At 49.2% G+C, this 21705-nt stretch overlaps 11 protein-coding genes across 11 annotated transcripts; 5 read left to right on the top strand and 6 right to left on the bottom strand.

Moving 5' to 3' along the window:
* Positions 1-346: 346 nt before the first annotated feature.
* EURHEDRAFT_380522 (uncharacterized protein) lies at positions 347-1135 on the top strand (the record flags this gene model as incomplete). The annotated part of the gene is made up of 2 exons (XM_040779306.1): positions 347-385; positions 470-1135. The coding sequence occupies 2 exons, from the start codon at positions 347-349 to the stop codon at positions 1133-1135; spliced, it is 705 nt and encodes a 234-aa protein (XP_040635843.1).
* Positions 1136-1212: 77 nt separating this feature from the next.
* Positions 1213-2110, bottom strand: EURHEDRAFT_205602 (uncharacterized protein). The gene is made up of 2 exons (XM_040777956.1): positions 1946-2110; positions 1213-1898 (listed from the first exon to the last, which is right to left on the bottom strand). Exon 2 carries the CDS (start codon positions 1791-1793, stop codon positions 1290-1292), a length of 504 nt encoding a protein of 167 aa, XP_040635842.1. The 5' UTR covers positions 1794-1898; positions 1946-2110; the 3' UTR covers positions 1213-1289.
* Positions 2111-4248: 2138 nt separating this feature from the next.
* EURHEDRAFT_205551 (uncharacterized protein) lies at positions 4249-5209 on the bottom strand. The gene has a single exon (XM_040777955.1). The coding sequence runs from the start codon at positions 4926-4928 to the stop codon at positions 4425-4427; it is 504 nt and encodes a 167-aa protein (XP_040635841.1). The 5' UTR covers positions 4929-5209; the 3' UTR covers positions 4249-4424.
* Positions 5210-5281: 72 nt separating this feature from the next.
* On the top strand, positions 5282-5614 carry EURHEDRAFT_517968 (uncharacterized protein; the record flags this gene model as incomplete). Its single annotated transcript, XM_040786618.1, has 1 exon — positions 5282-5614. One exon carries the CDS (start codon positions 5282-5284, stop codon positions 5612-5614), a length of 333 nt encoding a protein of 110 aa, XP_040635840.1.
* A 639-nt stretch (positions 5615-6253) lies between these two features.
* pre9 (proteasome core particle subunit alpha 3) lies at positions 6254-7519 on the bottom strand. The gene is made up of 4 exons (XM_040782799.1): positions 7359-7519; positions 7108-7292; positions 6622-7040; positions 6254-6559 (listed from the first exon to the last, which is right to left on the bottom strand). The coding sequence occupies exons 1-4, from the start codon at positions 7380-7382 to the stop codon at positions 6420-6422; spliced, it is 768 nt and encodes a 255-aa protein (XP_040635839.1). The 5' UTR covers positions 7383-7519; the 3' UTR covers positions 6254-6419.
* Positions 7520-7697: 178 nt separating this feature from the next.
* On the top strand, positions 7698-9462 carry EURHEDRAFT_405532 (FF domain protein; the record flags this gene model as incomplete). The annotated part of the gene is made up of 2 exons (XM_040780390.1): positions 7698-7767; positions 7823-9462. The coding sequence occupies 2 exons, from the start codon at positions 7698-7700 to the stop codon at positions 9460-9462; spliced, it is 1710 nt and encodes a 569-aa protein (XP_040635838.1).
* Positions 9463-12198: 2736 nt separating this feature from the next.
* On the bottom strand, positions 12199-13433 carry EURHEDRAFT_415858 (uncharacterized protein). The gene has a single exon (XM_040782798.1). The coding sequence runs from the start codon at positions 13265-13267 to the stop codon at positions 12524-12526; it is 744 nt and encodes a 247-aa protein (XP_040635837.1). The 5' UTR covers positions 13268-13433; the 3' UTR covers positions 12199-12523.
* A 631-nt stretch (positions 13434-14064) lies between these two features.
* On the top strand, positions 14065-16886 carry EURHEDRAFT_405530 (putative PHD finger domain protein; the record flags this gene model as incomplete). The annotated part of the gene is made up of 3 exons (XM_040780389.1): positions 14065-14071; positions 14212-14888; positions 14940-16886. 3 exons carry the CDS (start codon positions 14065-14067, stop codon positions 16884-16886), a joined length of 2631 nt encoding a protein of 876 aa, XP_040635836.1.
* Positions 16887-17154: 268 nt separating this feature from the next.
* On the bottom strand, positions 17155-18369 carry EURHEDRAFT_415856 (LUC7 domain-containing protein). Its single transcript, XM_040782797.1, has 3 exons — positions 18241-18369; positions 17835-18166; positions 17155-17786 (listed from the first exon to the last, which is right to left on the bottom strand). Exons 1-3 carry the CDS (start codon positions 18281-18283, stop codon positions 17322-17324), a joined length of 840 nt encoding a protein of 279 aa, XP_040635835.1. The 5' UTR covers positions 18284-18369; the 3' UTR covers positions 17155-17321.
* A 129-nt stretch (positions 18370-18498) lies between these two features.
* On the top strand, positions 18499-20702 carry gpi16 (GPI-anchor transamidase subunit GPI16). Its single transcript, XM_040782796.1, has 3 exons — positions 18499-19092; positions 19151-19542; positions 19594-20702. Exons 1-3 carry the CDS (start codon positions 18728-18730, stop codon positions 20643-20645), a joined length of 1809 nt encoding a protein of 602 aa, XP_040635834.1. The 5' UTR covers positions 18499-18727; the 3' UTR covers positions 20646-20702.
* A 130-nt stretch (positions 20703-20832) lies between these two features.
* Positions 20833-21349, bottom strand: EURHEDRAFT_380514 (uncharacterized protein; the record flags this gene model as incomplete). The annotated part of the gene is made up of 2 exons (XM_040779305.1): positions 20833-21090; positions 21176-21349. 2 exons carry the CDS (start codon positions 21347-21349, stop codon positions 20833-20835), a joined length of 432 nt encoding a protein of 143 aa, XP_040635833.1.
* Positions 21350-21705: the final 356 nt, after the last annotated feature.

Genomic DNA, 21705 nt, shown 5'->3' with positions numbered 1-21705 from the left:
GCAAGGAGGGGAAGAAAGAGTCAAATCCCGTATAGAAAAATTTCCCCAGGGCTTTCCCAAAATGGTTAGCTTAGATCACGCAATTCGTTATCGATAGCGTGACTGGGCGGAAGCTCCCGGCAGAACCCTCCGCTTTCGGCCGATCTCCGCATTACTCAGCGCACGTGAGGGGCAAATTTGTTGATGCCTCAGGGTTCATTCATTTCCAAATCGAGAGTAGTGCGCTTCCTTCATCAGCAACGTCATCTTGGCACCGGCAGCTATTGGACATTGCATCCTCGCTTTAATCTATTGCGCTTCTACACACATTTCACTCACAGTTCCACTGGATCCTCATCCTTCAACTATGGCTAACGTCGCTCTCCTCGGAAGCACCGGGATGGTGGTAAGTTTACTCCCCCTTTCTGCCCCTATCGACGGAATCATAATGTCATCTCGTTATAACATGGATCGCTAACCAAGGGACAAGGGAACCCACATCCTCAACAGCTTGCTTGCCAATACGTCCATCGCCCGTATCGACACCATCTCGCGGCGTACTCCTCAGGCTGCCAGTTCCGCGCCGCAGACCAAGTTGACAACCTTTGTCGCGGATGATACCTCGAAATGGGCACCACAGCTCTCTGCGCTATCCCCGGTGCCTAGTATGTTTATTTCATCCTTTGCAACGACAAAGGCTGCAGCTGGGGGATTTGAGAATCAGCACAAGATTGAACATGGTTTGAATGTTGAGATGGCGCGTGCGGCGCGTGATGCTGGTACGAAGGTGTATGTCCTCATCTCATCGAGTGGTGCCAACAAGTCCTCGTCAATCCCGTACACGCGCATGAAGGGTGAGATTGAAGAGGATATCAAAGCGCTGGGCTTTGAGAGGATGGTTATCCTCCGTCCAGGTATTATTGCTGGTCAGCGGGAGGAGAGCAGACCGTTGGAAGCGGTGGTCCGCTTCGTTGCTGGTAACGTTGGGAAGCTTCACTCTGGTCTGAAAGATCCTTGGGCGCAAGAGGCAGATGTTATTGGTGAAGCTGCTGTGAATGCTGGCCTAAAGGCGTTGGAGGGTGATGTCCCGACTGGTAGTGAGAAGGTTTGGACTCTCTATGGTAGTGACATTATCAAGTATGGGAAGAAGCAGTAGTCTGGTGTTTTGGTGGATATGTTTTTCGAATCTGTTTACGACTCTAATTTGGCGTACTAGGACGATATAATTTTCTTTATGAACTCTTAACAAACACTGCGTTATAATACATGTCATACATGTCCAATACCATCGTCACTCCCCACAAAGCAATCTATTGCGACGGCCTAGTCTTAACCTTATGCCCCTTCGGCGTAACCCCTCTCGTGCTATGCCCCTCTCTATCCGCATTCCGATCTGCCATCCCCTCTCTCGGATCCCGCGACTGGTTCACTTCTTGGTTCGCACCACTCACATCCAACGGATTCGCCGGTCCCCCCTCTGCTTGTGTCTCCTCCTCCATCCCCTCCATCTCACTTTCCGGCGACGTCCGGCTGGGATCGTACGCCGCACCGTGCTGCGCGACTTCACTGTCCGTACCAGACTTTGTGCCCTCGTTGCGCTTAGGGTCTAGCGCAGTGCGATCGAAGTCTTCGCTGTGACTGAAGCCGGCGTCTCTCTTGGTTGTGTGGAGGGCGGGGTGGGTGCTGAATTGGACTGTTGTACTTGCGGCTGGGGTGGGTTGGACGAAAGGTGTTCGCAGCTGGGGTAGGGGGCGTTGCACTACCCGACTGGCAGATTGGGCTTGTTGGCTGATTGATGCGAGTCTTTTGAACATGGTGACTGTAAAGGATGGCACAAAGATGACGGTTGACTCGACGATACGACTTGTCCTCGTACAAAGGTCCGGTTCACTTGCTAACAAAGTATATATAAGTCCGGGCTGGAATTGATTAGCAGGGGACAGTGAATATAACCATAAACACTTACATCGACTTTGATATTATTATCTGCTATGAAAAAATGAGAGTGATACGGATTAAAAATGAGTTCAGGTAGAGAAAAGAACTGGATAAAGAGGTTGGTCGCATTTGAATGCTGTAATCATCTTGACGTCATCGCTCCAGACCCAGCTCAAACTTGCTTTTTGTCACGTGATATCGACGCAACCCTAGAAAAGTACCTGGTTGCTATTTCCGAGTCGTGCGTTCAGTATGCTCTTTTACAGAGTCGAGGTAATGGGTTATGGTATCTTGTAAATGGTGTTTATGCGTAGATGACCGGGGTGGCCAACTCTACATTCCAGCTCTCCGTTTACTCCGTACATTGACTCATTCAGATTCGGACAGTAACTAAACATAAAATTATGCGGAGATAGTAATCCCATCGAGTCTATGAAATAACCATACACAAGATCCGCAGTACGACGTCCCAATAATAGCTCACAGCTCATGCGGCGCAGCCATGTGCATAAGAAAATGTGACGACAATGCAAACATCCTCGCCATCCATACACATTCCTTTTTTTCTCACTTTTTGTGCGAGATTCCGGCTAAGACCAAATAATCGAATCGAGTCAGAGCGTCCAGCATAAGGCGTTATAATCCGGGCTGAAGAGTGGGGAGCCTTGCAGCTGTCGGAGATGCAGATCGGAAAGTCCGTCCTACAGTACCCTCCTGTTTCTGTTTGCAAATGGCCAGTCCTCCCCGTGTCGGGGTCTAGAAAGTGTTTGACATGGGGAGTGCATTAGTGCGGACGCTAGGTGGAATTGATTGGGTGTCAGTGTAAGATAGAGATTTAGTCTATGTACGGTGGTGGACCAATCCGGTTGCGTTGGATTGGTTTTGTAGTAATGCGCTTTTTTACCTGGGAGTTCGAAGATGGATATACACGCTTTAATTTGTCGCTGAGATAAGTAAGTGTCGGGAGCTACGGTGACTTTATGATCACGGGAGTTCGAGAAACCCAGCAGTATGGAGCCTATGCGGGTACGCGAATCCAAAATCGACGTTGGAGTGAATGGCCTGGAATAACATTTTTCTTCAGTATGAGGGTAGGCTGTTAGTAACTAGACCAGGTCGGCGATCTTCAGTGCGTATGGAACGGGTGGCATTACTGCTCAGGCTAAAATTCTCCGGTGCCGCATCCTTTGTTAACGACTTAGTTTGATCCTTGTCCTGTACCATCGTTACGACCAAAGGGGTCCTGAGCTCATCCATATAGTCAACACCCAAATACGAAGGCAAGTTTACCAATCGAGTAGGAGACAAGACATTGACTGATCGTCTGTGCCACAGCAATTACGGTTGGTTGAGTCCTCATTTCTCCTGCCGGATGCAAGCCGATACCAGAGACCGCTGAGTTGGCAATGGTATCCTACCATGGCTCGCTAATTGACTCCTTTGTGATTGTCGACAACCCGGTCCGGCCGTAGCCTTGCATCATATCGAGAAGCGAGGCCCAAGTTGATAGGGGGCCGTGAAAATAAAATAGAACAGGAAGAAAAAGACATCCGGACAAGCGGATAAGCAGATATCCAGTTTTGGATCAATCCGTTAAAGTCAGGCCGAAGCAATTCGGAAGCCTCCAGAAGACAGCCAATTGTCAGCTCATATCGCTTCTCAAACACGTAATGCATGTTCCCTGAACGTAGTCTAGACATTGCGCATTGTGATGTGATGGCTTTCAGCTCGACGTAACCATTGCCTATCAATAACCAGAACCAAAGATCGATGACCAGACGAAAGACGCCACGTCAGAAAGACTCGGGGTTTTAGTGTAGCCGCATGTACTCCAACCGAGGTGAACTGTGTGACAGTCTCAATTTCTGTCATGTAGATGCACAGCAATCGTCTCCTATCGCCCTCGCCGAGAACCGCGACTAAACAAGAGGCAAACCCTGCACCTGAGCGGGGGCGAATGCGGGATTATTCCCTCTCTGCAGAGGTGAGAGATCAGCTGAATGACATGCGTCCGGATGGGATGTTGTTTTCATCACATCATTGCAGATGGTGGTGGCCCAGAGATGCAAAGGATACCAATCGAAATCCTCTAGTGACGCATCCCCGCCACCTGCGAAATAGACGGTTGGTGGACATTGATCGAGAAAGGCATTGAATGTGCGAGACGGATATGCAGGAAGCGTGCATCCTATTCATTGAGAATGGGAGGGAGGGCCGGATCCTTGCCTGTGGTAGGATTACGGTCCAATGCTGAGACCCAATGCCAGGCGACTGTCTGTCTCCACAGTTTATGGAAGGCGACGGCAAAGTGGAGATAGGGAAAAGAGAAAGAAGAAAAGAGAAAAAGCAATGGATAGGGAACGTGCGTAGATCCTGGTGGAGCTCAATCACCCTTGGATGCCTGACCCAAACAATGGACACAGCATCACTAAGTCTAGATTGATTGGTTTGCCGACGAGTGATTGCATGAGGGCGGGAGAGACAGCATCGATATCCAAAACAAGGAACTATGGAAAGGATGCAAAGCACAGGCGTCTCGGATGCAAGGTTGCCCCTGGCCGGAAGTCTCTAATGTGTAAGACGACATGACAGCTGGCATCAGAAACCCAACGATGCATGATCTGTGGTTCAGTAAGTGGATATGGGAATTCATCTAAAAAATGGATTCCTGCAAAGTGCAAGCAGATGGACAAGAGGGGGGAAACAGCCCAATGTCCAAGGCAGCAGCAGCTTAATCCCAAGGATGCCAGGGTAATTCTGGCGAATGAGAAAATTTCCAGACCTTCAATAGACATTTTCGAGACAGCCATTGCCACAACGGCCAATGTAGCAGGATACATGCAGCTACATTTCGACCAGTGATTGATGCAGTCCCAAGAGAAATGCCGTGAAAATCTTGTGTCTCCACCATCCGAGTACATGGTGGCCAACCGTGCGGAGTATCTCGGAGAAGTGATGCGAAATATTGTGATGAGTAGGCATAGACGATAAGCATCACGCATAGAGACCATTGATCAGCAGCGTGCGGGCAGAAATGTCGACATGAGAGCCTCTGTAAGAACATAAATAGAGCCCTCGAGACTCCCAGATACAGAGCTTCAATCGCATTCAGTTCCAGACTTATCCACCTTTGAGTCCATTACAGGATAGGAGACCCTTTCACATAGCAAAAAGTGTTTCGGTTTTATGCCGAGCTGCAAGCTTCAACAAACCTTCACGCTTAGCCAACCGATTCATCCAACGATCCGGCTGCCAGGACCAACCAACAGCATACAAAACAAACTCTGAAACGACGACACTACATCAACAAGAAGTAAGTTGAGCCGAGGACCAGTACAGGACACCACTGACCGACCCCTTAGTCATGTGCTTTTACAACCAGAAAAGATTTGTGTGTGGGGACTTCAGTTGGACGAGCTTTGCCCACCAGTGCAACTATGAATATCGAACCGGCGAGACGTGCGGCATGAAACTCGTGAATAAGACCGAGAACGTGAAGACACTATGCCGCATCTGTGAGAAGATTGAAATCAAATATCGTCGGCGAAGCGCCGAATGTGAACGGGTGCAGCGATGGAGACGCGACGGAGGTACACTGGTGGCCTCTATCGAGAAGTCGCAAGACATGATACGGTTGCTGGACCAAGAAATCATGAAACTTCAGAAAGACCGGGAAGACAAAAGCAGAGCGCTGTGAGCCGCATCTCAGCCGTCTGTCCAGTCGTCCATTTTGTTCCTGTTCCGTTTAATTTCCCGCTTTCTTTTTTTCTGAGCGCTATTCCCCCCTTTGGCGATTTTTTCTTGCAACATATTTCTTGTATTTGTCACCTTGTGTCGTGTTTCACCATATGCATTTCTGTCCCTTGGTCCGTGGTTTGCGGCAATATGTTAGGATTGACAGGCCCTAATATAATGATTGGAGGAAAAGTGTTGATTTCATTCGAAACCAGTCTCATAAAAAGCAATATCAATCGAAGTTCCTATTCTTGGAAAAGAACGAACGATTGTAAATCATTGCAATTCGAAGAGGTCCACATCATAAGCGCTTGTATTCTGGACGAGCGGTTCGGCACAGAACAGCCATAATAAGGATGCAAAAGGGGGAATACTCGTAGAGAAATAGAATACCTTCCATAGACAGTACCGATTTAATTGAGACAGAGAGATTGAGTATCGCTGTATATGCCAGTGTCTAATCCATGAACTGTGTGCGGTAGGCTCGACGTTGGAAGCCATAGAGGATCCATCACATGATATTTCCAAAACGGGTTTAGTATGATATACGATCACGTGTAATTACTGGGCTGAAAATCTACCGGGTTGGATGTACAATAGAGGCGTCTCAATAGCATAATTTAGTATCATATTCATTCATTCATGGAATGCAATATCCCTAAATATCATCTAATAGCGGGGACCCAAGTCTTCCGAGTTCAGAATCTCAGGTAACGGGAGGAATTAACTGCTCAAACATAGCCGACGGAAAGAGACAAGCGTTCATTTTATTTTATTTCACCAGCCTCGGGCTCGTCATCAACCTTGGCCAACCCATGTTCTTTCAGGAGACCGTTGATCTCGTCTGCGTTCCACAGGTGGTGGAAGATCTTCCCATCCTTGGTCTTTCCAACTGTTGCGAATTCGACTGTAGAGACCACCCGTCAGTATATTGCCAACTGAAATTCATTATCATGCATGTCCACTTACTCTTCTCGCTGCTCAGCTTGCTCGAGTCCATAGTCTTGCTCAGAACCTTAACAGCCATAGCACAAGCCTCCTTCAGATCACAACCCTCCTTAAAGTCCTGCTTCAGAAGACTCTGCGCACTTGCGTTGTTGGCTCCCACACTCGTAGCTTTCCATCCACCGTAGTTGCCACTGGGGTTGCTCTGGTACAGCTGGAACTGTTGCTGGTGGTCGTATCCGGCGTAGATAAACGACACACCGAACGGACGGAGACCACCATGTTGAGTATAACCTTGCTTGAGATCACACATGCGACGGACGAGCTGTTCGCAGGGAATTTCTTCGTTGTAGGTGAGGAGGTAGCGCTGGGCGGCCTGGCGGGCGTAGTTGATGAGAATGTTGGCGTCTGCAGTCATACCGGCAACGGCACAGATCATGTTACTATCATGTATTAGCACAACGCCCAACTAAACATTCCATTTTCTTCTCAATGAGAGGTATATCATACTCGTTCAAAACGTAGAGCTTTTCTGCCGATGTATCCTGCTCCAACAGCTTGCTGGTCACCTTCTTCTCGGCAGCAAGGACGATGCCATCATTGGCAAGAATTCCTAGTGCGGTACCGGCGTGGGAAATAGCTTCCAGCGCATATTCGACCTGGTAGAGTCGTCCTTCGGGGGAGAAGATGGTGGTCTAGCGAACAAAAGACACCTAGTTAGCGGGAGCTTTCCATCTGACGAAATGGCGGGATGAACGTACTCTAGAATCGTATCTCCGCGACATCTTGGATTATTTGTCAAGAGGAGGAATAATAAACCAAAAGAAACAATATTGTTAACAGCGGAGGAAGAAAAGAACGGGATTGAAGGATGGCAAGTATTGTGGAGGAGAATGGGCACCAAACAGCTGGGGCCGATGATGAGGTCGGTGGTGAGCTCCCAGTAGGCAATTCGCGTCCGCCGTTCTCCGCCAAGCTCGGACCAACCACCAAAAGCCCGTAAGCTTCTGATCGCAACAGACAACAACTTACCAGCTCATGATGCTATTCTTGTATTATTAGCATTTTATTATTCAATTATCTTGTTATCTGGCCACAAAATGCTCAAATCGACCTATACGGCGCCTCCTCCATTACCGCCAGGGTGGACGGAACACAAGGCCCCTTCAGGTTGGTCGCGATTGATTGCTGTGATAATCTGCCATTATTGCTAACGTATCGCCAGGTCACCGGTATTACTATAATTCTCAAACAAAACAATCAACTTATACGCGGCCGCAACCGCTTCCTACCTCATCGCAGCCGACCGCAACAGAAACCGCACCACTTCTCACACCGGATACACTACCGCCGTTCTCGTCCACACCATACGTTCCGCAGGGTTTTGGATTCGGGGGTGGATTCCCAGGAGCTCAGCATCATCCTCACCAAGGTCAGACTCGGGGAGGCTTCCGGGGTGGGAAAGCATACCAAGACCGCAGATCTCGGGGGCCAGAGGACAGACCAAAGTCGAAGCATGCTATACCCGGATGCGAATCGTGGGTACTGGTGAAAACTAAGCTTAAGAGGAGATTCGTTTATAATACTGAGAGCAACGAAAGTTTCTGGAAATTCCCTCAAGAGGTCCTCAAGGGAGTCATCGAGTACGATCGCATCGAAAGAGAGAAGAAAGAACGCAGAGAACGCGGTGAAGTGAGCGTAGAACCAGAGACGCAAAAACCGGAATCTGTTCCTGCAAAACCTGAACCCGAACCAGTTGCACGTGAGGCTCCTGTGGAGGGCGGAGATGAGAGCGATGAGTATGAAGAGGTGGAAGTGACAGACGAAGAGGATGAGGAGCAACCATCGAAACGAGCAAAGACGGAGGATGATCAACCAGTCGAATTTACCGAAGAGGATATCGAATACCAGCTTGCTGCCATGGGTGAAGAATACGGGCTTGACCCTGGCGAATACGGCGAGCCGGGCGAAGAAGGCTGGGAGGAGGGCGCTGAAGGTCTCCCGTTGTCAGATGAGGATGCTGTAGCACTCTTCCGCGATCTGCTAGATGATTTCCGTATCAATCCTTATTCGCCATGGGAGAATATTATCGAAGAAGGTCACATCATAGACGACAGCAGATACACGGTGCTTCCGAATATGAAATCCCGACGCGAGGTATGGTCAGATTGGAGCCGTGACCGCATCCAAGACCTTAAGGAACGCAAACAAAAGCAAGAAAAACAAGACCCCCGGATCCAATACCTGGCCTTCCTCCAGGAGCGTGCCACGCCCAAGCTGTACTGGCCGGAATTCAAGCGCAAATACAGAAAGGAGTCTGAAATGAAGGACACACATTTATCTGATAGAGACCGGGAAAAGTTCTACCGCGAGCATATATCACGACTGAAGCTTCCCGAGAGCACAAGAAAATCAGATCTTTCTGCTCTGCTAAAATCTGTTCCTTTGCAATCACTAAATCGCTCATCGACCATCCATGCGCTTCCCTCTACTATCATCACCGACATCCGCTACATCTCACTTAGTCCTCAAGTACGCGATTCACTTATCGAAACATACATATCTACCTTGCCAGCAGCGCCGGAACAAGAACACATGAGTGCAGAGCAACAAGAAGAGCTCGACAGGAAGAGAGCTGACAGGGAGAAGCGTGAAAAGGCCCTTGCAAAACGCGAGAAAAGAGTCGAAGAGGAAAAACAGAAGCAACGAGGCGACCTTACCCGTGGTAAGCACCTTCTCAAAGAAGGCGAGGCTGAGATCGAAGAGGCCATGCGCATCAGAAAAGATGGGCTTCGAAGTTATATCGAAGCTGGAGACAGGGCCCGCGAAGGTGCAGGGGAGGACGCGGGAAAGCCAGCATGGTAAAGCTCTGGGTTATATCGATAATGGTAGATGGCGATGGAACACGGACAATGTATATTTATGTCGAAAGCTGTAACCTACTACATCAATATCATCTGTTCAGGAAAGATCAATATATTTCCAACTATGTGATGAGCTATTCAAAAGACTAGATGTACATTAACATTAAACTAGACCCTCGCCTTAAATCAGCATTGCATCGGTTTTATCAAAGGGTATCATCAGTATCAGTTTGCGCCTTCTTCCAACTTTCCGGTAAACTCGGGTGGATTGCACGGCCAAGTCTATTACCAGTGACCCAATGCACAGTGACTCGATAGGCCCAGCTATCTCAGATGTACTACATAAAAGCGTGAAGCCGTCATATGCAACTCTCCAGTCCTGAAACAGCCAGAAGCATTTGCCTTTCCCCCTGAGCCTGAGAAATCCTGTACAAATCGTCGATAACGAAAACAGCCGTTTTCTTTTTCGAATGCCCAGCTTTGAGAAGCTTCATCACAGAATGAAGTTCTTGTGCATACCACTCAAAGTAGATATCGTTGATCGTTTTTCTAAACCGTGTCATTCTGTAGGAGCTGGAGAGAAGCATCCAAGCGCCAATGGTGCCCCAGGGAGATTCCTCTTTCTGAAAATCTTTCAGGCTCACGTGGAGTACGAATGCATTCTCAAGTCTATCTGAGCAGCAAACACCTTTTCACCCTCCTACCCTTAGAACTCTTTCTATGTATGTTCATCAGGACTTTTTGCTAATAAGATAGGGCTGCCACATCGACCTCCAATTCCTAATTTACTGCTCAAATCTTCCGGATATAAATTGGATTACCAGGCTTCACCAGATCTGACTGAAGTCTATCGTGATGCAATTGAACGTCAATTCAAGTACTATGAGAAAAAGCTTTTCCAGCAAGGTCACAATCCCCATCTGCCTGATTCCTTCCGATGCTAGAACCGGCAAATCACGCAGTATCGCTGAACTGCATAAGTCTGCCTATCAATGCTTAGATGGCATCTATTTTAAAGAAAAGATTTAAGATTAGCATCCCGACTTCAGGATCCGATGGTGTTCCATATTAGCTTCGAAAACGGCACTGGTCTCCGACCTTGTGAAGGTAATCTGTTGGAAGCCATAGGTTCTAGGATGTCTTTCCAGCCTGTATGACAAGATAAATTTACATCAAACAGGACACTCTCATTCGATGATCTTCTTTTCAATTAAGAGGCACCCACACCATAGAGAGTCATTAAGCTGCTTTAAAATGAAGATATTTCTGCACTGCAAAGAACGATATTCCTCTTCGTCGAGGGCCTCTATGCCATCAGTAATCACTCCGGGGGTGATATGCTCTTACTAGTTGTGAATTGACTGGGCAACCTTGCTCAAGATTATCGTGGTCTCTTGGTTGTTTGCTGAACATTCCCAATTTCTGCTCCGCTCGAATCGCATTGGATATTTCGCAAATAAGAAAATCGTTTCCCTACAGTCCTCTAGAGCCTCCGAAAATTGACAACGAGCCGGTTTTCAAGACCAACAACATGTTTGGGAAGTTCTCATTAACGACTGCGGCGGCCACGGCCGGGCTTTTGGAAATGTTGGCCAAGAAACTGCTCAAGATTTATGGCGGCGCAATACCGGAAGAAAGCGAAGGCCTTTTAATCGTCAAGGCTGCATTAGCCCACTGACGCCTTCTGAGACATCAATTTACCCAATAAAGGGAAGCGATACCAGATCAAGTCTGTCAAAATGGCTTAATCCGCTTTGAAAGTGGTGGTGGCTGGTTAGATATAGGGAATACTTGAGGCTTCCATATATTTGGCTGTTAGCGTTATGCATCACATACCCAGACAAAAAGTTTCTCTCGGAACTGCGGTTACTCGACTATCGCGATTTTCAAGCCAAGGAGAACCCGACAATGCCCAGGGACTTCTCATGGGTGGATTTTGAGAAGCTTATGATCAGAATTCGCAAAATGAAGTCCCATGTGTTTCAAGTGGAGAAATCGTGAGAGTGGGAGACGTGCATAGGGATGTGTGTATGCACCGCAATACAGACAGAATCCACTTCGTTAATCACCATCTCTACGACGATGTTGCCACTCATCAGATTGAGACCCAGACGAGATTATCAAACGAGCAAACTTAGAGGACCAAAACCAATTGTTTCGGCGAGGCTGACCTCCAGGAACATACTCACATTATGTAGAATGCTGCTAGCTCGTCGGCGACAGACGCAGCTCTCACCCTGAATTCAAATATCCCACGCAGTGAAGTCCATATAAGAACGCGGAAGAAAGACGCATAAACTTCAAGGAGGAACATGAAAAATCCGGTTGGTGGCAAACGACATCTTCGTCTGATTATGCAAAAGCACCATTCTAAGCTTATGCAATGATAGTACCCATTACGTAGCACAGGGAAGGATCCTAGTTGTTGAAAAAAACTGGGACAGGTACTTCGGCTCATACGCCGGCAAATCATATGTATTCGCCAGAGGTTGAAAAGAATGAGGAAGTCGAATGGGTTGCAAGATATTTGTAGTAGTATGACACATGCGTTAGCTTTGTCAACTATCTCCAGGACATCTATTTAGTGGTCTTGGCTTTTACTTGCGTACTCCAAACGAAGAAGTGAAATTCTCCAGGTCTGCGCGTCGTGGCCAACTTGTTTAGGGCTAAATATATAAATCAACGTCAAACCAATGCAATCTCCCCACGGGCAATAATATTTAGAAAATAATAAAGACCAACCAGAGACTTAAAACTGAGATTATCATATAAGAAGCATTAAATATTAAGGTACAATTACACACGCTAACTAGACAATGCAACTGGATGCTTCAATTTCCTCCCAAAGATGAATATGACCAAGACTGTCTTCGAAAGATACACCGGCACATTAACATTAGTGGACATTAGCAAGTCCTTTTTCTGTCCATTTCATGTAGTTTCATCATTCGGTTTATGGGGTATCAATATTATATGGTTAATTCAAGACCTCCCTTTTCTCTGCGGTGGCCCTCCCACCGTTCCTTCAAACCTGATTTTTCCAATGCAGGCCAGCCGTAGCATTACTTGAATCGCCAGTCATCCCAATCATCATCGTCATCGTCATCATCGTTGTCGTCCTCGTCATTTGCGTTTCCATCGGACTCCCTCGCAGGGGGCGGCACCGACTCCGCTTCTTCCGAAGCCCGCTTAGCTCTGAGTTCCTCCCGTTTTTGTTTCATTCGTCTCACACGTTCTTCCAGTTGCTCCATCTCATCGAACTCGTCCTCCATGAATCGTGCTGCGTCCTCGCGTTCACCCTCTGCTTGAGCTTCGCGCGTTTGCGTAGTGTTTTTAACCTTTTCATTCTGTTCAGCAATTTGCTCTGCAGTTATTGGCGCTGCTGATATCGTGGCTGGTGCGGCAATGGCAGCGGGTGCTTGTGGAGCGCGCGACGGTTCCGCAACTTCCCGTTCAAAAGCCGCCCATTCATCTTCGTCAACGGTCTGGGGCTCGTTTGCGGAGGGTTTCTCATCGGATTGGTCCGTGTCTTTGGCTTCTTGCTCGTCTTCCGGCTCTGATGGAAATTCCGGACCAGCGGTTTCTTTTTCTGCGTCTTCCCCGAGATCCTGAGCGCTCGGGGGTTGTATTGCTTGTGATGCCTCCTGCTGTGCCGTCATTCCAGCAGGTTTTATCTTTTTGCGTATCGAGTCATCGCCAACATCCACCTTTCTCTTTTTGGTGACGCGGTTTGTTGTATTCCCTGTTTGGGTGGTGCCCTTGCGAGTGGCGAGCTCGTTCCGGAGTAATTTTCGGATGTCTGCCATTGCGGACGTAATTCGTGTCGATAGAGTAATCGGATAGCGTTAATCGGTAATTCGTAACGGGGGAATTCGTCAGATCAGTCACAAGCAAATAGGAGGTAAACGTGGTAGGTGCAGAAAAGAAGGGGTGTGTGTCGTGCTTATGTGGAGAAGCGGCGAGGAGCTGGCCACGCCTACAAGTTAGTGAGGAAACGCGACAGAAAAATCCCGGTGGCGTCTGCCAAGCTGCTAACTCGCTCCCCGCCGAGCCTCATGCACGTGATGGCTTAGTCATGACGCAGTCGCGGCCGCTCGACCCTCTCGTTTCTCTCGCTCTTTCCTCTTCATTCCATCAACCATCCATCGCCCATTCCTCTATCAATTCTGTGCTTGAGTGCTGGTACTATTGAAGAGCCACGCTAGCTTTATCGAATATCTTTTTCTACCATCTACGCGATTCAGATCCAGTCTCATACTATCAAGTTCAGGACAGGCTTTTCACGCGACCCCGCTTACGCCGATTCCTCGAGACTGCGACACGCGACAGACTTCTTCGCAGTCGTTCTGCTACAGTGAATACAAGTCGCAGTTCTCAACAAATCCAGAGGATCTAGTTGAACGAGAAGCAAAAGTTCAAGTAATACTCGCAAACCGGGTGACTCGTGCCTTTGACCTGGCGTGTCTTTCCCTTGGGTGTTACTCTTTAGCGCACACACATTACACCCCCTGTCCCCGTAGAAAGAAAGCTGTTGGGTGGGCGCGCACAGCCAGCTCTGAGCACAGTCTACAAAGCGTCGTAGAAATACCCGAGTATTTGCATTATGGCTGGTAAGCAATCGTATAATGGTCCCTGCGCCATGGCAGCACGAAGCCCACCTCAGAAACGGAGGCAAGGCAGAAGGCGGCCTAGGGCACGGGCCCCCCCCCCAAATATGAATGGATAGAATGCTAACTGCAAGATACAACAGATGAGCCGCGACGTTCTGGCCGTTCAACGAAAGGCCAGCACAAGAACCTCGATATGGTCACCGAAACACCCATGAAGAAATCGAAGTCCAAGTCACTATCGAAAGACAAGTCCTCCAAGCCCTCCGCCGAGCCGACGCCTGGACCTAGCGAAGGAGAAGAAGAAGAGGAGGAGGACGAGGAGGAACTCATAAGATGTATCTGTGGAGAATACGAGGAGGAGGAAGATGTCGAACGCGACATGATCTGTTGTGACCAGTGCTCAGCATGGCAACACAACGACTGCATGGGTCTCAAGTTCGCCAAAGGAGAGGAACCGGATCAGTACTTCTGCGAGCAGTGCAAGCCGGAAAACCACAAGGAGCTTCTGGAAAGAATGGCGCGCGGCGAGAAGCCCTGGGAGGAGGTCGCCGAGAGAAGACGCAAAGAAGCCGAGGAGAAAAAATCACGGCGCAGAAAGGGCAAAAAGGGTGGCAGAAGAGGCAGACCAAGTGAGGCCAAGACAGAAGAAAGTACACCAGCTGCTTCGGTCAAAGCTCAGACCCCGAGTTCGGCTCCTTCTGTCCCCCCAACCGTGCCGCATGCAATTGAGGAAAACGGCCATGCCGGTGATGCTGTATCGGCCAGCACTCCCAAGCGCAAGTTTGATGAACACCAAGAGAGTCCACAATCTGAAGCTGTAAGTAATTTGTCATTCCCAACCAAGTTTCATTGACTGACTGTTGTTTAGGGTCCCAAACCGAAACAGCAAAAAGTATCGCCCCCAACAAAAGTATCGCCCCCAACAAAAGTATCGCCTCCAAAACAAGCATCGCCTCCAACAAAGGAAGCAACACCGCACAGAAAAACTACGACTAACGCGCCGTCATCTCGCCAGAGCTCTGTCACTGAGAAAGCATTTGAGGGGCCGGGCACACTGGAGGAGATTACAAACCCAGCCCGGAAAACTGTTGCCAGTGCTCTAGTCAAGCTATTTGTAGAACAGGTTTCTAATGTGCGGAAGCAAGACTCTTTCAAATTACCTAAGGGTAAGAGAGTGGAGGAGATTGCCGGGCAGCTCGGTATGTCGATCGAGCATGCTATGTATCAAAATCTCTGCGGAGGATCCGGGGAACCAACGGAACAGTATAAGTCACAGCTTCGGACGATCTTGTTCAACGTAAAGAAGAACACGTCCCTACGGGATAGTTTGCTCGTAGGCAATCTGCTCCCAGATACTCTATCCAAGATGAGTTCCCAGGACATGGCGAGCAAAGAGCTCCAGCAAAAGGATGCTGAGATCAAACGAGAAGCGGAGCGTCAGCACATCATCGCCACTCAAGAGCAAGGGCCAAGGATTAGACGGACACATAAGGGCGAGGAACTGGTTGAAGAGGACGACCACGTTTCAAGCGAACCTGTTTTCTCGACGGCTCCAGCTCGTCGCATGACTGACGGAAGCCCCAGCCCCGATAACCAGCAGCGTCGCAAGCCGAACGAAGACCGACGAGCCGGCAAGCCACGACCCATTGACACCGATGGATATTCACACGACCAGCATTTCGCTCATTCCCCCGGTCATGATGACCAGGTCTTCCCAGAGGTTGCTACGCATATCCGAGAACCTGTATCAGGTGCAAAGGTTCAGGCTGATGCAGAGATCGATAACCTACTGAGGGATGATGATGAACCCGACTCGCCTCCATACTCCCCCAAGGAGTACAACGACGAGGAATTTGTGTGGCGTGGCAAAGTGGTGATGAATCCCATTGGAGAGTTCTCATCAGCAGCAAAGCATGTTGGTGGTGCCGACCTGAGTGAAAGTTTACCATGGAGCCAGCTCGCGCCGCCAACGTTGCTGATCAACGGCAGGATAGAAATCCAGCTGGCCAGCAACTATCTCTGTGGCCTACGGTTCAGCACGTCAACAGATGTCGTCGTTATGTCCATCAATGCTCCTGAGAACCCGAAGGAGCGCGCAGGATTCGACAACCTATTCAACTACTTCGCAGACCGCAAGAGGTACGGTGTCATTGGAAAGCACCCATTGCCGTCCGTTACGGATACGTACCTCATCCCGGTTGAGGCTGGGACAACGAAGAAGCCCGACTTCCTGGAGCTGCTAGAAAACAACTCCCTTGATGATTCTCTGCAGGAACGGATTCTGCTGGCTGTCTTTGTCGTCAAGACTGGTGTCTCAAACCGTCCTTCTGTACAGCCTCCGTCGCATCACCCGAGCCAGGAACCCGCAAACACCGCAAGTCCGTTGACTAATGCTGCGCCTACGCCTCAGCAGGCTCCGTATACGTTGACGGGACAGCAGCATCCAGCTCAAGTATCTCCCACTACGCCAGCACCTTTCCCTGGCGCACCAACTCTTGCACAAGCATCACAATATGCCCAGCCGCCACCGCAGCAACAACAACATGCTCCCCCAGCGGGTCAATTCCACCACTATCAACCCAACGTCTCTGCCCCTCAGCCTTCTACTGGCCTTCCCGCCGCCATCCAAGTGCTAGGACCTCAGGCACATGCCCCTGCGATTCAACAGCTCCTTCAACAAGCACCCAATGCGGATGCCTCCCAGCTATTGGTGGTACGGGATATCCTCTCCCGACAACCAGATGCTGCGTCCAGCTACCAGGCGTTGACTGAGGCGCTGTTCCATGCTACGACTAATGGACATGGTGCGTCATAAGAAGGTTCTGTATATGTAAATAATGTTCAACATTGACTTGGAATTTTCGATTTTCTTTTTCTTCTGTGTATCAAGGCGTGGCTTATAGTTTTGTTGGTATGGCGTCGTTATTATGATATTATCTCGTTAGTGAGATTGGACAGGGTGGTTATGTTGGGATGTTTTTTTAATTCTCTGCTCATTCCTCTCTTTCCTGTTATGCCAAACAAGGACTATTAATTACGTTGTGAAGCTTGTCGTTTTATTCCTTGAATGTAGGCAGCAGTGTAATCCTTGTTTTCTTGGATTGTTTGGACGCATAAGAGTTCTACGCGGACATTCAATTTCCAAATCATCCATTATGTGTTGGAATATGGTAGATACAAACGCACTAACGCCTGCGCTATGCTTATACCCAGCAAAAAACGAAATATCAAAAGCTCCAAAGATAGCCATTTACCACCGTCCCCGTTTCCTATATCCACCACCACCACCATACCTCGGCCCTCTACCACCACGTCCACCACCTCCGCCACCCCAGCCACCATCCTCATCATCATGGTGCCGGACCGGCGGCGGCCGTCCCTTAAGCTCCTCACTAAGCTTCTTCCAACCCTTGCGCATATCCGAGTATCCCATGTGCATCTTTCCGAAGAAGTGATCCGCCAGACGACGGTCGTTATCCAGTCGACTGAGGTATGCGCCGCACACATCGCAGACTTGCAGTTTCTGGTGGCCAGAGGGGCCGGAGGTATCTTGGAGGTTTTTGAGTTCGCGCTCACAAGTTTCCTTTTGGTGTTTGGCGGTGCGGATCTTGTGGAGTTCGTTGAGGGCGAGGGCGACGGAGCCTGTTTCTCCGAGGACGGAGACCTCGAGGAGACCTGTGTTGATTGTTTTGGAGAGGTCGGAAATTTGTTTCAACTAGTATTGTTAAAATTGAACAATGAACGGTGGGTAGGGAGGGCTTACAAGATTGTTCGTCTGCCGAATCTCATCCGGCGTCTTCTCCAAGCGCCGCTGAGCAGAATCAATTCTCCGATCACAATCATCGATATACTTCTGCATGTCGCGCATGTAGTCAAAGTCAAACCCCCATTTCGCCTTTTCCCCAGCGGACGCAAGCTCGTACTCCGTCTTTAGACCCTCGCTGTGCACCTTGGGACAAGGACCGAGGTCCTGCTTGGTATTCGTGAAAAGATCGTGCGGGCAGGTTCCGACCAGGTACGAGCGACAGACTTTTGAATCGGTGATGGATAACTGGGCATTACGCGAGGGTGCTCCGGTTCCGACGAGGTTGTCCGCTGTTGTTAGAGAGGTCTTTGTTAGCTTTCTTTGACTTTCTTTGCACTTGAGTTGAGATTTGTGGATGGCTTACCTCCCATGAGCTGCTCGAGCAGCTTTCTTTGTTCCGCCGCCATTGTCAAAGAGAGAAATAAACCGAATGCGCGGTGACCGGTAAAAGAGTCCTCCGGAGCAATTTGCTCGCTGTTTTGTTGGTATGATAAGAACTTAAGCTGTCGCGCTGAATGATGTCTTTTTGCGACGATGGCGCTTGGCGGGCGGTGAAGCGTTAGGCGCGGCTGCGCTTGAGTGGCCCCTTTTGGCAACTGAGTCGTCGATGCTTGTAATTGAGAGAAACCGTTGACTTAATAGCTAGAAAGACGGAGATTGTTCGACCTCGTGTGTTTCTTTCCAAAGGCAGGTGTCAGGGACAAAACGGTGCTGAGTTGTGCCAACCCCAACCGCCAGAACCCCCAATCCAAACTCCTCGACACTCTCGCCGCATGGTCTATTGACGAGCCAAACAAGTCAGGTCCTCATTGAATTATTTTCTGAGGGAGCTTTACGGCAAGAATGACGTGATGACGGTCCTCTTCCTACTTCCTCTGCTCTTCCTGGCGGTGCTGTCCACGCTCACCTCCGCCGCACCGGACTCGGACTACCACGAAGGCCTCGTCCTCCAACCATTGCCGCAATCCTCCCTGCTAGCTTCGTTCAACTTCCGCAGTAATACGTCGCAAGAGTCCTTTGAACAGCGGCATTTTCGATACTTCCCTCGTGCGCTTGGCCAAATCCTACAACACGCGAATACCAAGGAATTACACCTCCGGTTTACGACGGGAAGATGGGATGCCGAGAGTTGGGGCTCAAGGCCGTGGAATGGGTCTAAGGAGGGCAATACTGGTGTGGAATTGTGGGCGTGGATTGATGCTCCGGATGATGATGGGTATGTTGTCTCAGAACCTGGACTGGATTCCGGGAAAACTAATGCTGAGTCGTTGAAGGGCATTCGCGAAATGGATCACCTTGACCCAGTCCTTGTCAGGTCTTTTCTGTGCGTCAATGAACTTTATCGATTCTACTCGAACTACACGGCCAATCGCATCCTTTGAGCCTGCTGCCCATCATTCGTCTAGTCAACTGCATCTTCTCCATGGGACGCTTCCGGGTGAAGTTGTTTGTACGGAGAATCTCACCCCTTTTCTGAAGCTTCTTCCTTGTAAGGGGAAGGCTGGTGTCTCTAGTCTATTCGATGGACACAAATTATTCGATGCGTCATGGCAGAGTATGGCAGTTGATGTGCGTCCAGTCTGTCCTGAATCTGGCGAGTGTATGGTGCAGATTGAACAGACTGTTGATATGGTGCTTGATATTGATCGATCGAAACGACCACGAGGTAAATATTACGCCGGTTAGTAGTAATGTTACCCCCTGTTAACGGTGACAGATAACCCGATTCCACGCCCGATCCCTAATGAGCAACTTGTTTGTGACACTTCTAAACCCTATGACGCCGATGATACCTGTTATCCTCTGGAAAATACTGCAGAAAAAGGCTGGAGTCTACAAGAGATCTTTGGACGTACTATCAGTGGTGTCTGCCCTCTCACAGAGGATGAGAACCCAGGCAAAGAGACAGTTTGTCTTCGAGTGCCGCATGAAAGAGGGGTTATCACTTCTCCTGGGGCGTCCGAAACCAGGAACCCCGATGGCCTTTCCCGCTGCTTTAACTTGGAGCCATCAAGCCCATTTGACTTAATTATTCCTGAGCAGGAAGCTCTCACCCAGGTGCCGCTAGATGAGCCAGCCCTAAGCGCCGAGCGGACGATTGTTGGTCATGGTCAGGAACGCGGCGGCATGCGAATCATTTTCGACAACCCATCGAACTCAAGCTCAGTCGACTTCATTTATTTCGAGACCCTGCCTTGGTTCTTACGACCCTACGTGCACACATTACAGGCGACCATAATCGGCCGTGATGGTATCCGTCGCTCAGTCCCGGTATCCCAAATCGTCAAAGAGACCTTTTATCGTCCAGCCATTGACCGCGAACGTGGTACGCAACTCGAACTCGCTTTGTTCGTCCCCGCCGCTTCAACCGTGACATTGACATACGACTTTGAGAAAGCCGTCCTGCGTTACACGGAGTATCCCCCCGACGCCAACCGAGGCTTTAACGTTGCGCCTGCAGTAATCAGACTCTTAGGGCTGCGGGACCAAGCCCAGTCATACGAATATTACTCCCCCGTCTACATTCGCACGACAAGCCTTCTTCTTCCCCTACCGACGCCGGATTTCAGTATGCCGTATAACGTGATTATCCTGACGAGTACTGTCATCGCGCTTGCTTTTGGGAGTATCTTCAACTTGCTGGTTCGTCGTTTTGTTGCAGCGGATGAGGCGGCTGCTCTCACAGCGCAAACCTTCAAGGGAAAGATCTTTGGTAAAGTTGTCGCGTTGCGGGATCGTATTAAGGGGAAGGGTTCCAAGGTGGAGTAGCATACTATATGTAATATATTATAGCAGCTCAATTTCATGCATTAAGTACAAACAAGTAATTATCCAATTTCTCATGCAAAACACAACAATCATAACAAAACCCAATCCACACCCTATCTCCCCTGCCCATGCAACCTAAGACCACAAAACACATCAGCACCATCCCCACTAATCATCATCAATTCACTCATTTAGTTTGGAAAGCAAGGAAGTCATACGTCGCTTCAACCGCATTCTTCGCCTTCGACCACCCCGGCAACGTATCCGAATTCCCCGGCCGATGACACATAAAGCTGTGGTCCTCAGTCTGACAACTCGTGTTTGAGCCCTCCCCTGATATATCCATGTTCATATCCGTGGCGCGTTGTGCAAATTTGGACGTTGCGGCACCTTTTTGTTCTTGTAGGGGGAGGTATTCGCCGAAGGTTGCTTGAGCGTTGGGGGGCTGTCCCGTCCGTCTTATTAGTATCCTTTCTTTCTCGGTTGTTGATGCTTTGAGGGTTAGGATAAACGGAGAGAGGAGAGCTTACGGCTACATGACCAGTACCCTGCGAGCCACCCTTGAAGAAACCTTTATCACCCCAGCCTGTGCCGCCGCCAGTGTTGTTCGCTGGGGTTGGGACTGCGCTGGCGCCGCCTAGGGTCGAGGTTCGGGGGTGGTTGCCGCGGGAGCTTTGCTTGGTTTCGGGGTATGCGTCGGCCATTTTGTAATACTTTTGTGTAGAATAGTATGGGATATAAGCGGAGCTTGTAACTGGTTTAGGTGTGGGATCAGATGGGTCAGGGAAATGGATGAGGTGTTTGAAACAAAGGCATTGCCATTGCCATCGCCCCTAGTATACAAACAATTTAACTGAGTGACTTCACTATGATTGCATTTTTGGATTGTGATTGGCTAGGTTGTTGTTGTCCGGGGTTAGGTCATTGATCGATTGATAAGATTGATAAATTGTCTTAAGAGGGAATAAGTTCCCTGGAGTCGTATCGAACCTGGTCAGAATTGTATTATATATAACCAAAATTGCACCCCAGTCCTATATAGTCTCGTACAAGTATCAAA

This window comes from Aspergillus ruber (genome assembly GCF_000600275.1).
Source record: "Aspergillus ruber CBS 135680 unplaced genomic scaffold scaffold00029, whole genome shotgun sequence".
NCBI lineage: Eukaryota > Fungi > Ascomycota > Eurotiomycetes > Eurotiales > Aspergillaceae > Aspergillus > Aspergillus ruber.
Note: the sequence above shows the minus strand (reverse complement) of the source record. Positions and strands in the feature narration are given on the sequence as shown.

Excerpts from the sequence above, each read along its gene's own strand:
- EURHEDRAFT_205602 (XM_040777956.1), bottom strand. The coding sequence starts at position 1,793 with ATGTTCAAAAGACTCGCATCAATCAGCCAACAAGCCCAATCTGCCAGT.
- EURHEDRAFT_205551 (XM_040777955.1), bottom strand. The coding sequence starts at position 4,928 with ATGGTCTCTATGCGTGATGCTTATCGTCTATGCCTACTCATCACAATA.
- pre9 (XM_040782799.1), bottom strand. The coding sequence starts at position 7,382 with ATGTCGCGGAGATACGATTCTAGA. Across the intron at positions 7,293-7,358 it reads CGCGGAGATACGATTCTAGA|ACCACCATCTTCTCCCCCGA; the intron begins GTACGTTCATCC and ends TTTGTTCGCTAG. Across the intron at positions 7,041-7,107 it reads AAGCTCTACGTTTTGAACGA|TAACATGATCTGTGCCGTTG; the intron begins GTATGATATACC and ends AATACATGATAG.
- EURHEDRAFT_415858 (XM_040782798.1), bottom strand. The coding sequence starts at position 13,267 with ATGGCAGACATCCGAAAATTACTCCGGAACGAGCTCGCCACTCGCAAG.
- EURHEDRAFT_415856 (XM_040782797.1), bottom strand. The coding sequence starts at position 18,283 with ATGGCGGCGGAACAAAGAAAGCTGCTCGAGCAGCTCATGGGAG. Across the intron at positions 18,167-18,240 it reads GCTCGAGCAGCTCATGGGAG|CGGACAACCTCGTCGGAACC; the intron begins GTAAGCCATCCA and ends CTCTAACAACAG. Across the intron at positions 17,787-17,834 it reads TTCGGCAGACGAACAATCTT|TTGAAACAAATTTCCGACCT; the intron begins GTAAGCCCTCCC and ends TAACAATACTAG.
- gpi16 (XM_040782796.1), top strand. The coding sequence starts at position 18,728 with ATGACGGTCCTCTTCCTACTTCCTCTGCTCTTCCTGGCGGTGCTGTCC. Across the intron at positions 19,093-19,150 it reads GATGCTCCGGATGATGATGG|GGCATTCGCGAAATGGATCA; the intron begins GTATGTTGTCTC and ends GAGTCGTTGAAG. Across the intron at positions 19,543-19,593 it reads TCGATCGAAACGACCACGAG|ATAACCCGATTCCACGCCCG; the intron begins GTAAATATTACG and ends TAACGGTGACAG.